Below are 14,778 nucleotides of genomic sequence, written 5' to 3' on the forward strand. Positions count from 1 at the left end.
ATAAGGTGTAGAGCTGAATGAACATAGCAGGCCAAGCAGCATCAGAGAAGCAGGAAGGCTGATATTTTTGAAGAAGAGTCTAGGCCCGAAACGTCAGCCTTCCTGCTTCTCTGATGCTGCTTGGCCTGTTGTGTTCATCCAGCTTTATACCTTGTTATCTCAGATTCTCCAGCATCTGCAGTTCCTACTATCTCTGAAACAATTTTAACCCCACTGCAAAGCCTCTTCTAAGGATGCCTACCCTGAAGAAGTTACCCTCCTCCCTCCGGAAAAACCTCAGTGGATCTCTCGCCCACTGCAACTCTCTTGTAATCTCTTTGGCCTTGAGATTCCTCGACCACGTCCTGAAGCAAAACGTACTACAGCCACATCACTTTTCTTAGTACCTGCCTACGGAACCAGATCATCCCCAAAAGCAAAAGATCCTTCAAAAGCATTTCTCCTTGCGACTCCTGAAACACACACTCGCAGCAATGTGCCGGCATCTCCTGGCACTACAGTCAAGCCTCCCTCTCCCAGACCCGCAAAGGACCTCGCCTGTTTTTTATTCTTCATAGGATCCACAACCTGAACTCACAAATCTACTCAGCTTTATTGGCCACTAAAAACCGTTAAACACGGTAAACTTACTGGTGCCTACCACTCAAAATCGGCTTCTTCCATCTCCTAAATCCCCAACCCTACCCAGGATCTTCCCCATAATGTGCTCACCACCATTGGCCATGTGGCCAATGTTGGAGCACCCATGGATGATGTCACATCCTCCGCCGCTGGGTACACCACTTCCAGGTCAGCATTACTGAAGAAGGGTCTAGGCCCAAAATGTCAGCCTTCCTGCTCGTCTGATGTCGCTTGTCCTGCTGTGTTCATCCGGTTCTACATCTTATTATCTCAGATTCTCCAGCATCTGCAGTTCCTACTATCTCCAAGGCAAATGACCTGCCCTGGTTAGTCATCGCCACACCGAAATCAACTACCTGATAAAAAAAATGACGAAGGGAGATTTTATCGAGTCGACAACAGGGATAAACATGGAATAAAGCATGACTTAAATAGGTGGGATGCAAAATTCTCAATTCCCTGAGGGCAGGTTGAAATGCAGAGATAAAATCAATGGTATGTTTGCAGCTTGTTGAGGCTCACATCAGCCTGTGACTGGTTTGTACTAATAATATATTTGCATTCTATGAATATTCATTAAGATAAAATGTTTTGTCATAACTTCAAGGCTGCCAGGCCTCCTCATGGCATAGAACTCCTGCTGCTTTGGGTAAAATGTAGTAAGAGGATTAAGGTCCTTGAATGGCCATTGATTGGCATTTCAAGACCTCAAAAGGCCCAAGCATAGGAAAGCCACCCAATGCCTCCATGCCTCATGAAAAACTGTAATCAGGTGGGATATAGGTAGTAAGCAGACCACCACTAGACAAGTTTCATCAATCTCTGTTTGCCAATCTTCAATCCCAATGGCAGAAGATCAAAAAATCCATCCAATGTGTTGAATTACATTTCTCAGGATTGTAACTGCAGTGCACTGTATTTTTCAATGTTTTCCACTTTTTTCAAATTAATCACAAATTTTTCTCCCTGTCCATATCTGTGGAATTTCATGGCACAGTCTTCATACTTATGCCAGGTCAATCAGGAAATTTTAAGTCATAGCTTTTTTAACCAGGCCTAGGTGGTCAGCTCTGCTTCAAGCAGAGTTCTAGCCTTGAGTTAATCACTCAGTTGCATAAAAAATGAATATGAGACATACTATTGTATGCACCAAAAGATTATTAATTTCTGATTTCTATGGAGTCTCAACTACAAAACTGGCACTTCCAACCATATGCTTGGCACCAAGTCTAGAAAGAACCATAGCTTTTTAATTTCAACCAAAGATATATTTTTACAGTGCCGGCCAAAACATTACATTTCAAGACATGATCCACAATCCCCCCTCTTGATGCCTGATTAAGCGCAATCAAAGCACTGTCTCAATGTCTAGTTTGACCTTTAAATTAATCCATTACAAAAGCTATCCACTTCCACCCCAAAAATCACCTCTGTTTATACTGACTTCATTAATCTGCTAATGAAACCCTCATCTAAGCCTTCTCACCATCTTTCCAAACTTAAATCTTTATAAATTCTATTGCATCCTGATTGTATATCTTGCATCCAAGGTTCCATTTACCACTACTACTTTTGCCCAGTTCTATGTGCTACAGACAGTGAGTCAATCAACTTCAAAATTCATGATGTCATCTATAAATTTGGCAATACCTCACTCATGTAAATTCCTATATTTCTCTCTGGCTTTACAGCCTCACCGCATACTTCACGGTTGCAACTTTAAGTTTTTATGTGCTTTTAAATCACACTCCCATTAGTTTCATAGTGGAATCTTCAATCCCTCAACCTATAGATCTTGGAAATCTCTAAAGTCCTCCATTCTACATTTCTCATTACCTTCAAAAACGTTCTTTAATCTACCTCTTGCACTGTGGCATTGACTTCCTCCCAAATTTCGGTATGGTTCAGACTACAAAAAAGATGTCATTGAAATATACTTGATTTATAACTGTTGCAAACCTGTTAGAACACATTAAACTTCTTACAATTAAAGTTAAAAATAGATAAGCTCACTCTCTTTCCTAAGCCTAGCATACATTACTTGGACAGCTGTCACCAAATTTTGTTTCAATTGTCTGAAAACAAATAAACTTTTGCAATTTAAAAAAATTCATTAATTGCTAAATTGCATTTAAATTAAAGTGTTCTGTAATCAAATATTGAATGAACAAAAATCTGTTCTACCATTCTTAACTACCTTTAATAACGTAGAAAGTGTTCATTAAAACAACCAACAATATGAAACATAGCAAAATGTGTAAGAGCATTTTCTGCTTAGCCTCTTTCAGCTAGTTTTCAAATTGTATTTATGATTAATTTTGCTTTTACTTTCGACATAAAGATTCAGTTCCAAAAAATACATGTTTTCTAAAAGCAATGGGATACAGGGGAACTTAGCTGCTTGGATACAGAATTGGCTGGCCAACAGAAGACAGCGAGTGGTAGTAGAAGGAAAATATTCTGCCTGGAAGTCAGTGGTGAGTGGGGTTCCACAGGGCTCTGTCCTTGGGTCTCTACTGTTTGTAATTTTTATTAATGACTTGGATGAGGGGATTGAAGGATGGGTCAGCAAGTTTGCAGACGACACGAAGGTTGGAGGTGTCGTTGACAGTATAGAGTGCTGTTGTAGGCTGCAGCGGGACATTGACAGGATGCAGAGATGGGCTGAGAGGTGGCAGATGGAGTTCAACCTGGATAAATGCGAGGTGATGCATTTTGGAAGGTCGAATTTGAAAGCTGAGTACAGGATTAAGGATAGGATTCTTGGCAGCGTGGAGGAACAGAGGGATCTTGATGTGCAGATACATAGATCCCTTAAAATGGCCACCCAAGTGGACAGGGTTGTTAAGAAAGCATATGGTGTTTTGGCTTTCATTAACAGGGGGATTGAGTTTAAGAGTCGTGAGATCTTGTTGCAGCTCTATAAAACTTTGGTTAGACCGCACTTGGAATACTGCGTCCAGTTCTGGGTGCCCTATTATAGGAAAGATGTGGATGCTTTGGAGAGGGTTCAGAGGAGGTTTACCAGGATGCTGCCTGGACTGGAGGGCTTATCTTATGAAGAGAGGTTGACTGAGCTTGGTCTCTTTTCATTGGAGAAAAGGAGGAGGAGAGGGGACCTAATTGAGGTATACAAGATAATGAGAGGCATAGATAGAGTTGATAGCCAGAGACTATTTCCCAGGGCAGAAATGGCTAGCACGAGGGGTCATAGTTTTAAGCTGGTTGGTGGAAAGTATAGAGGGGATGTCAGAGGCAGGTTCTTTACGCAGAGAGTTGTGAGAGCATGGAATGCGTTGCCAGCAGCAGTTGTGGAAGCAAGGTCATTGGGGTCATTTAAGAGACTGCTGGACATGTATATGGTCACAGAAATTTGAGGGTGCATACATGAGGATCAATGGTCGGCACAACATTGTGGGCTGAAGGGCCTGTTCTGTGCTGTACTGTTCTATGTTCTATGTTCTATGTTCTAATGCAGGAATCATAGATTACTTGCTAATCAAAACTCGTTAATCAGTATTAAAATCAGAAAGTTTCCAGTAATACTCAACAGGCCTAGCAACATCTGGGAATACAGAAACAGCTGAGCTTCAGGTTTTGTGACCTTCTATCGGAATCCTAGAACTGCACACAAAGCTTCAATTCTGTTTTGAAGTTAACCTATCAAACTCAGAATGAAACATAACAAAGCACATAGGTATCAGTGATAACGGGAACTGCAGATGCTGGAGAATCCAAGATAACAAAGTGTGAAGCTGGATGAACACAGCAGGCCAAGCAGCATCTCAGGAGCTCTCTGATGAAGGGTCTAGGCCTGAAACATCAGCTTTTGTGGTCCTGAGATGCTGCTTGGCCTTCTGTGTTCATCCAGCTTCACAGTTTGTTATCTTTAGGTATATCCTATTCATGATATCCACCATTAATAAACAAAATTTTTTCACAAAATTGCGCTTAAACATTAGAATTGAATTAAAATGATTTGCTCATACAGAAAGTCAAGTGAGAATTTTATTGCCTAGTGAAAAAATATTAAATAAAAAAATTAGGTAATTTGCAATTCTTGCATTGTTGACTAATTTTGAAAGAATGTTATTAAATGGATGTCAGTAACTCAAGATTCCACATGTTAGACAGTATAGCAAGATTAAATCATGTGGGATCCAGGTTGGATGTGAAAGTAGGAATAATGGTTAGTAAGTTTGTAGATGAAACCTAAACTGGTGGTGTAGTGGACAGTGAAGAATGTCCCCTCAGAGCACAATGGGATCTTGTTCAGAAGGGCCAATAAGCCAAGGAGTGGTAGATGGAATTTAACGTAGATAATTGTGAGGTGTTGCATTCTGGTAAGGCAAATCATGGTAGGACTTGTACAGTTAATGGTAGGGTCCTGGGACATGTTGCCAAACAAAAAGACCTAGGGGTGCAGGTGTGTAGTTCCTTGAAAGTGAAGTCACAAGTAGACAGGTTGGTGAAGAAGAATTGAGTTATGGGAGTTAGGATGTCATGTTGTGGCTGTACAGGACATTCTTGGGGCCATTTTTAGAATATTGCATTCAATTTTCATCTCCCTGTTGCAGCTGAGATCAGCCCAGTAATAGTGGACCAATTAAAATCAGAGATTCAACAAGACAGGAACTGGAGGAATATTAAGGAGGCTGTAGAGCTGAAAGAATTTAGAAAGCGGGAGGGGTGCAGATGTGCAGGTGTTTGAAAGCAGAAAAGCAAACTTACAGAGCCAAATGTAAGTAAATGGGCACAGGAGTGATGAGTGACATAGACTTAATACAGATAACAGAAGGGACACTAGGAATATTCTTGTCTCATTGCTTAAACTTGGATTGAAAAAAAAAGACATCTCTCAAATTCAAGAAAGTCATTTTTCTGTGATTGACTCACCATTGCCCATGTCTTTAGAAGCGAGGAAAATTCAGCTGTAATGGAATAGTAAATAGAATCCCTACGGTGGAAAGAGGGCATTAGGCCCATTGTATCAGCGCAAACCCCAGTAAGCATCGCACCCAGACCCCATCTGTTGCCATATCCCTGTAATCCCACATTTACCATGGCATATCCACCTATTTTACACATTCTTAAACACTACAGACAATTTAGCATAGCTAATCCACCTAACCTGGACAGCTTTGAAGTGGCAGGAAACCACAGCACCTGGCAAAAACCCACACTGACAAGGGGAGAATGTGCAAATTCCACATAGACAGTCAATGCCGGAATTGAACCCGGGTCCCTAGTGCTGTGAGGCAATAGTGCTAACTGCTAAGCCACTGTGCCACCCTAATACCAGCTGTAGTAGAGGCAGCATCATATGAGTTACAGAGGATTGGAACATAAGAACAGAAGTAGGCCATTGGCCTTTTGAGACTACTCCCCCAATCAACAAAATGGATGGAGACATACTATCATGTAGATGGAAATATCCAGTCTGAGTGACAATGTGAATATATGGTCAGGGTTTTATCTCAGGGTAAAATGTAACAGAGGTTGTAAACAGTGCCAAATACCACCTCAGACCAGTGCATAGATATGGAGTCCGTGTATAGAAAATGTGGTTTGTGGCTTGGAGCAAAGATGGTCAAAATGTTTTCTTACATTGCACTGCATATCAGGCCAGCTGTATGCTAATTTAAAGTGATTTTGGAATACATATTGATAATCTATACATGAATGTAGGAGATACGACCAGTAGGATCACAGGTAATATCAAGGAGGAAAGCCTTAGCGTATACAATGATTAGACGGGGTGGTTAGGCAGGCTGAACAGTGGCAAATGGAATTTAACCCTGGAATCCACCTTCCACGTTACTCTTGCCCGTGTGATTTATCAGTCAATATGCAGTTTAAAATCACGAATGACAATTGTAGTGCCCTTCTTACAAGGCTTCGTTATTGGCTGATTTATACTTTGTCCTACAGTGAGGCAACTTTTCACTGCACATGAACAAATCCTACCTTTGACTTTTTTCCCTCCTTACATTCACCCAAACTATTTCTAGATCACAATTTACTATATATCAATACTCACCATTGCACTGACATTTTCCTTTATATTAACAATACCACCACATCATCTTTTCTTTTTCATCTGCTTTTCTGGAATGTTAAATTGATTATTGAGTTCCCAGCCCTGGTCACCATGTAATAGCTATGAAGACACATTCATTTATTTTCTTTTTGTGCCATCATCTATCTTGTTACAGATGCCATATGCAGTCAGATAAAGCGCCTTCAGCCTTGAATTTTTACCGTTATTACTTATTCTGGTTCTAATTTCTGCTGCACTCATATTTTCTGTCCCTTCTCATTTCTTTGTTTCTTTTTCAAACTTATCAATTGATTACGCATCGCCCATTAATAAGTTTAAAGTCTTGCCTATAATTCTGGTTATAAAATCCACCAGGGCATTTCTCCCAGCATGGTCCAAATATAACCCATCCCAACGGAACAGCCCCCTTCCCCAGTATTGGTGCCATTACCCCATGAATTGGAATTAGTTTTCCCCACACTAATCTTTGAGCTACAGATTTACCTGCCTAACCTCAATCACCTTACACCAATTTGCATGTGGATCAGGTAGCAATCGGGAAATTGCCACTTCTATGGTCCAGTTTTTTCATCTAGCCTTGAGCTTCCCATAATCCCTTAGCAGAAGCTCTTTCCTAGACCTACCCATCTAAATGATACCCACACAGACCACGACAACTGGATCCTTCCCTTCCCATTCTAAGCTCCTCTCCAACTCAGTTGAGGCATCCTTAACCTTGACATTTGGTCAGCCACACAGCCTTTAAGACTCTGTCTTTGTTGCAGAGAACAGCATCTATTTCCCCAGCTATGCTATCCCCATCACTACTACCTTTCTCTTCTCACTTGAAAGGCACTCTACAGCAGGGTGCTTTGGTCAGTTCACTTATCCTTCCTGTGCCCTTGTCCACACTTAAAACAAGAACCTTGCACTTATTGAACTAAGGCACTGGCTGAGGCTTTTGTAAACCTACATTTACACCATCCTGTCCCTGACCATAAACGAGTTCATACAAAAGTCAAACTGTATCTAATGTAACTGTGATAATTATGTTCAGTTTAGCTACAGCCATTGAGACAGTTGCATACATTATCCTCCTCCAAAGTTTCTCCACTGTTACCCAGCTAGGTGGGATTATGCTCACTTATTTCCATTCTGAACAATCCCATTACAGACAAGAATCACCCCCTAAAGCTTTTCTTTCTCGTCCCATTTTTCATCTGTGTTATTTCCAAGGATCTAAACTTATTTCCTCCTAATTCTCATCAACATGCCTCCCCTGACAACATAAGTTTCTGTCTGCACGATGATCGTATTCAGTTTTATCTCACTACTGTTTCACTCAATCCTTTAATATATTTTACTAAGGGAAACATCCACAATGGATATTCTGTCCTGTAGGTTGTTAACATATCAAAAGGCCTATGCATTAAGTATGCGGATCATTGAGTAGAGAGCCACAGAAGTTTATTTTTTAAAAAAGCAGCATGAAAGGAGGATATTGGATCCAAACTGCTTGTGCTGATCATCAAATATCCACATGTTCTAATTGCATTTTCCAGGACTTTGCACATAGCCTTGACTGATGCGGCTTTTGAAGTGTTCATCTAAATATGTCTTATTTGTCTTGACGGTTCCTGCCTGTATGACCCTTTTAGATGGTGAATTCCAGATACCCACAACCGTGTGTGAAAGACTTTTTCCTCAGATCTCCTCTAAACCTCCTGCTTCTTACCATAAAATTTTGCCCCCTGTTTATGGAAACATTTCTCCATATCCACTTTATCTATGCCCTCAGAATTTTGTATCCCTCAATCAGATCCCCTCCTCAGCCTTCTCTGCTCTAAGGGAATCATCCATTGCCTATTTAATTGCTCTTCATAGTGGAATCATTCTACCCAGACCATATCCTCTCCAGTGTAATCATACCTTCCTATGGTGAGGCAACCAGAACTGCACAGTTTTCCAGCTGTGGCCTAGCTAACTTTATACAGAGTTTCATCGTAGCCGCCTAGCATTTGGATTCAGTGCCTTGACTAATAAAGACAAATATCCCATAAGCCCATGTAACCATTGCATCTACCTGTCTTGCTATCTTCAATGATCAATGGATATGCACACCAAGGTCCCTCTCAGCATTTGTATTTCCCACAATCTTACCATTCAATTAACTTGTGAGGTGAAAGCATATTGGAAGCAGTAATACTTTTAATACTTTAAAACGAATAGTTTTAATGGGGGAATGCATCAAAAGTGAAGTTGAGAGTGCGATTAAACAGATTGGTAGCTGCAAAAGTGTTGCAAATGGAGGGTGAAATGATTGACAGTTGGGGTTTGAAGTGCAGTTGGAAGTGAGTGCAAATGTTTTTCTATAGGCAGGCACAAAAGAAAACAGGTTTGGAAGGGAAAAAGGAGGACATAAATGGAGAGCAATATGATAATCAAAAATGATCATACCAGAATTAACAGAATGGGAGGAACAACATCAGGTGAGGTAGCAAGATTAAAACACTACCCACCCTTGCAGCCAAAGGGTTTATACTGATAAGAGAGACAGGGAGGCTAGAAGAACAGGGAATTCAGATAGAAATTATGATAGTTTGCGATCCAGGTCAAAATCAACAAGAATGAGACGAATTGCAGGGGCTGAGTATGCAGTTAAGATAGCTAAGTGTTAAAACTGATATTTGGGTGAGCAACCAAGTATGAGGGTTTCAAATGACAGGCTAGACAGTGAACGAAGTGAGATGGTCAGCAAAGGAGAAAGTGCCTGAGACTCAGGAGGGCAGACAAGTGCAATTTCGTCACAAAAACAAGTCAGTACATATCAAAAGCATACTTCAACTTCAGCAATGTCTGGCAGTCACTTTCACAGCAGCAATAAATTTTATTTACATGCTTGAACTAAAACATTATGGCAACAGGAGTTGTCAAATGTCCTATATGAAATTATGCCTCTTATTCAATTAACTGCTGAAGCAGGGTGGAAATGATAGAAGTTTACTTCTAGTGAGGTCTCTATATCTGGGAATTTCTTCCAAACACTCTGGCATGTTGATCATATCTGCAGGGCACATGTGCAAACAGAAGAACATCTTAAATTATGATTACATACTCAGCACTTTACAGAGTAAAATAATATTTTAAAATATTCTTACAAATGCCAGTGACATTCATGACTAAAATATGACTTTTTGAGTATTCTAATATTGCTGCTTGTCCCAAAGCAGGCTAGGTTCCAAATAATGCACAGAAAATCACATCAATGAATAAATAAGAATACATTCATAACAGCAAAAAAAAACCAGCTGCATGGATTAATCAACATTTTAATTTCATTGACATTATGCGCAAAGCCATGGTACTTATCTATTCAAGTCTTACTCTATGAAATATATTTCAACATTTACGGGACTGGTCAATGCAATGAAGCTGCAATTTTCCTCTTGCGTATTTATAGACTTAGCCGGCTTAAAATCTTAAGTCCATGGATCATTTTTCCTTTTTAGCAAGTCCATGTATTTTTTTTTAGGAAGAATGGTCATCTGTGCCTTGTGTGGGTGATTTCTCATGGAAATTTTGTAAATCCAAAGTAATCACAATGAATGCCCCATTTCAGTGGAACATAAAGTAATACATAGATGCATAAAGGTAAGTTAAACAACTAATTTGCACAAACTAATGGACAAGTCAATGCTTTTTATCTATTTGTCATTTTTGATGTGGAGGCCTGCAGTGCCTCTCTCCTCTGGAGTTCACTTTTTAACTTCTGTAAATAAAAATACTTTATTATCTGAACAAATATTACACTAATATTCACACGTATTTTCATTGAAAACTACGGTTTGCTTACACGAGTTGTTTGTATACATTATAGGCAAGTGAGCAGAGTGGTTTTGAAAAATTTAAAAGAGCAACGAATGAAGCAATTATTGAATTCTGAATAATGCAAAATAAACAAAGTTTAATATGATATGAAATAATTGATTTTGAACAGACCACACAGTCCTCATATCTGCAGCACTCCATGGAGTTACACACTCTCATTTTTGAATAACTGAATAAAACTTAATAAGTCTCTTTCCATAATCCAATATTCTTTACTTATTATCTTAACTTTTTAAAAATATTATTATAAACAGGGAGTGGGGAATTTTGAAAATTTCAACATTTTTAAAATTGCACCGTAAAATTGTATTGTACTGATAGTGACAGTGGATTACAACAGTTCATCAGTACCACATGCGCACGAGTGAAAGTACGTCAGTACCTCTCAATTCATAAACTAATATACAATCTATCAATGAGTCCCATCACATTCTGTACTTAGTCAAAACATGCTTCACGAGCTGAACTATTACTACAAATTCACCAATTTTACATTCGAGATATTGAACCACCGTGTCAATAGATTGAGAAACGTTCAAAAGCGTAAAACATTAATTGGCCATTTTTAAAAATAAATAACAATTCCGTACTTTTGCACCCTGTTATTCTTCACTCTATTTTGGCCCAAGCTCACTCTGCTCTTCTTTCTTTTCCCTTTCTTGACCTGGGTCATTGTCTATTATATGTCCATTGCCCTGTAATGATTTAAGTTGTCTTGGCGTATTCATTACATTGACAAAATATAGTCTTTTTTAAATATTATACACAATTACATGCAGATGGTATGACAGAAACAGATTTATTTGCTATGCTATTTAAATATTACTGTACTTTTTATGTTGTCATTTGGTAAAACATGATTGATGTCTTAATACAAATTTCTTCTTAAAAATACAGATATTAAAATGTTACAAACATCCAATTTCTGTAGCCCAATTTCTTGTACCACACCAAAAGTTTCCTATATTGTTGAATCCACAGCTATTAATTTGCAATACCCCGAGATCATGGGACTTTTCCTCTGTATTCAAACATCTGGAGCAGGGTAATTGTTTTCGCCTACCATGTCAATTACTACATCACTGCAGAATACAATCTTCTTTCTAACAACAGACTTTGTTCATGTACCAAATCCCACCAAGGTCTTTTAAATATATTTTTCTGGTTAGAGATAATTGTAACAAAGATGGTTTAATTAGAATGGATCACATTGTGATTTGTAAACATATGAATATGTTTTGTCAATACTATTCATAAATTAATAGCAATTACAATTATCTTGCAGGGTCAAATAAGGTTGCTTACTTTTATTTATTCCATACATAGTACTATTAACAACTCAGTAATTTTAAATATTATAATAAATTTGAATTTGTATGTAAACAGTCACCTCTTCTGAGTGAATAAAGCATGTCCAAATTTACTAAATAGTTCAAGTATTTATGTTAAAATATGTTCTCTACTGGTATTTGCACTCAAAGTCTTTATGATAGAATTCTTTGATACACGTAATACTTGGTATTAACTGTAAAATAATCTCAATTTATTTAATTGATTGCCTTTGGCTGTTCTGAAGGTATTTCTAAAGATCACTCTCATTTTAATCAAACACTTACCTATTATAGGGCTCATTTACTGAGGCAAGTAGCGATCTTTAAGTGACAAGTTCCTGAACAAGAGGATTTTATTTTCAGGTTATTCATTGTGTAAATCATTTCAAACAATATTTGGTGAAAATTAAACTTTTAATTACCAGGATTAAGCATTGCCCTTCACACCAGCAAAATACATATGGTAATCATGAAAAATGATGCTTTTTCACTTTCCCCTCATCTTCTCTCCGTTTTGTGTTATCTTCAGTTCTGACATCTTAACCTTAAGCTAATATGGCAAAAAGTAATTGTGTTTAATAGTAAACTGATTTTGACAAGCGCACAGATATTCAATTTTACCTGCTGTTAATTTTACATGACATATATATCATTCTGACATAACACGCTGTCTTTTTTTTGGAAGACTTTGTAATCTGAGAACGCACATCCTGGCTCTTTCACTCCTTGACACACACTTCCTCCATTCAGACTGAATGAATGCGAACATGTAAAGTTATATTGCAGATTCTTAACTGTGCTTTCATTTTTACCTGCTAGAAGAACTCATGTGAAGTCTTTATTTCCAACTGACACTAATAGAGACGTCAATGAGCTTACAACCATTTATTTACTTTGTTCTGCGTTAGTTACATTGTAATGAAGCACAATTTCCGTTATTTGGCTAGAATAAATTAAACTCAATTATTTTAGAAAATACCATGAATAAGACATTTAACCAAAATGCGATGACATCATCGAGTGCATCTTTACAATGTCATTTCATTATCAGTCATGTCTACATTTATTATCGTTATGTCAGTGTGAAAGTCACTAAACCTACACACATCAGCCTATAGGTAAAAACCGAAAGAACTGCAGAATCAGGAACAAAAAAAAAATTGCTGGAAAAACTCAGCAGGTATGGCAGCACCTGTGAAGGAAAAAAGAGAGTTAACGTTTCGGGTCCGGTGATACATTTCCTTCACAGATGCTGCCAGACCTGCTGAGCCTTTCCAGCAACTTTGTTTTTGTTCATCCCACAGGTATTCGGATTACGATAATCCCAACAATCGCGTTTAGATCCCTCACTATTACTTCTTGGCATGAGTGGATGATGGAATATTTACGACAGAGCTGTTAATGTAAAAGTTTTCGTTTAATTACTCAACAGATCAGACACTGTTAACAGTTACACTGAGGTCTTGCACCTCATTATAATGTTTATCAACAAGAAGCCAAATGTGTTCACTTCGCTCTCCCCTCAATTTCACTTGCAGTTTGTGTGAAGCATGCCTACTTATTTCGTTTACCTTACAGATCTGAAAGTGTTCGGATGTGAGCGTCTCCGGTATCTCCGAGTCCCCAGCTCCTCCTCTCCCTCCTCCCATGGCACCGCCGCCGCCGCCGCTGGCAGCGCTACTGCCTCCGCTAACAGCGCCAGTACTGCTGCCGCCACCGGCCCCTGTCCCAGATCCGAGCCCGCCGCCCGAGTGAGCCGGAGAGGACGCTGCTGTCAAACCGTCCAACACCTTTCGGAAATTAAATTTCTTCATAATTAAACCGCTTTCAAAGGAAAACAAAATCCTCTTTTTTAAAAAAAAAGAAACAAATCGTGCCGTCGCCCTTTTTTCCCTCAGCAACGAATATCCTCGCAAGGAAATAAAATTATTGGAAAAGAATGCTGTCTCTAATGCACAGGCATATTTAATTACAAAACGATATTTGGAGACATTATATATAGTTGTGTATGTCTGTTATGTGTCAGCTAACGGACACGATTCTCCTCACACAGGTGCCATCGCTCGCTCGCGCTCACGATGCTCGCACTGGCGGAGAAATTGCGCTAACGGTAGGAGGCTCACTAACCGGAAATTCCCGCTGTACCTCCGCATCTCATTGGGTCGTCCCGCGCCACATTGGCCAATGAACGGAAGGGTGGACCACGGAACTCTGGGACTTGTAGTCAATCCCACGGCGTGTGGATCCGATTGGATCAAAGCCTTCCGAAAACCCGCTTGATTGACGGCTACCATGCAATCGAAGCTCCCCGCACTGCCCCGAACCTTCAGGAAATCGCGGAGCTGCTCGGAGTCATGAAGCAATCAGAGAGGAGAAAAATCCAACTTGCGGTGGAACAAGTCGCAGTTTCAAATCAAAGACTAGCTCCTACACAACAAACCAGTATCTCCCTAAGGAAGCAATGTGTAAGGTTACCCACACTCATTCAAACTGCTGTGACCCCCGTCAGTATGTTCCACAGGAATTTGGGCAAGCGATTAGTGTGTATTGCGGGAGCATCGCAATGTGTTATCGTGGTTGCAGCCGTTGTTGTGGTCCATCTGTCAATCAGAAATATAATCACATTACTGGCTTTATATTTTGGGCTCAATATAAACGTATTTTGAAATAGGTTGGCAATACATTTGTCGGAGATAAAACGCCCTAATCCTACCACTTCCATCATCAGATTGAGGGAGCATCACAGAGGGTTTTGTCCATGCATGCATGAAACCAGTAAAACATGGAAGCTATCGTTCCCGTTAAAACATCTAGGTAAAGACTGCTAATCTTTTCAAACCGTTGTAATGCTTCAAAGGAATACATCTTTCAGGGACCTGTTACTTTAGTTCAATATTG

General features: G+C 39.3%; 1 protein-coding gene across 5 annotated transcripts in view; it reads right to left on the minus strand.

The window, feature by feature from the left end:
* The window catches only part of stxbp5l (syntaxin binding protein 5L), a 523,376-nt gene extending 509,424 nt beyond the window's left edge, over positions 1 to 13,952 (minus strand). For all 5 annotated transcript variants that reach the window (XM_048540360.2, XM_048540359.2, XM_059650278.1 and 2 more), the window contains exon 1: positions 13,452 to 13,952. In XM_048540360.2, the coding sequence (XP_048396317.1) occupies positions 13,452 to 13,694 (243 nt within the window). In that variant the 5' untranslated portion in view covers positions 13,695 to 13,952. The remainder of the gene's footprint in view (positions 1 to 13,451) is intronic.
* Positions 13,953 to 14,778: the final 826 nt, after the last annotated feature.

Source organism: Stegostoma tigrinum, chromosome 12, assembly GCF_030684315.1.
Source record: "Stegostoma tigrinum isolate sSteTig4 chromosome 12, sSteTig4.hap1, whole genome shotgun sequence".
Classification (NCBI taxonomy): Eukaryota; Metazoa; Chordata; class Chondrichthyes; order Orectolobiformes; family Stegostomatidae; genus Stegostoma; species Stegostoma tigrinum.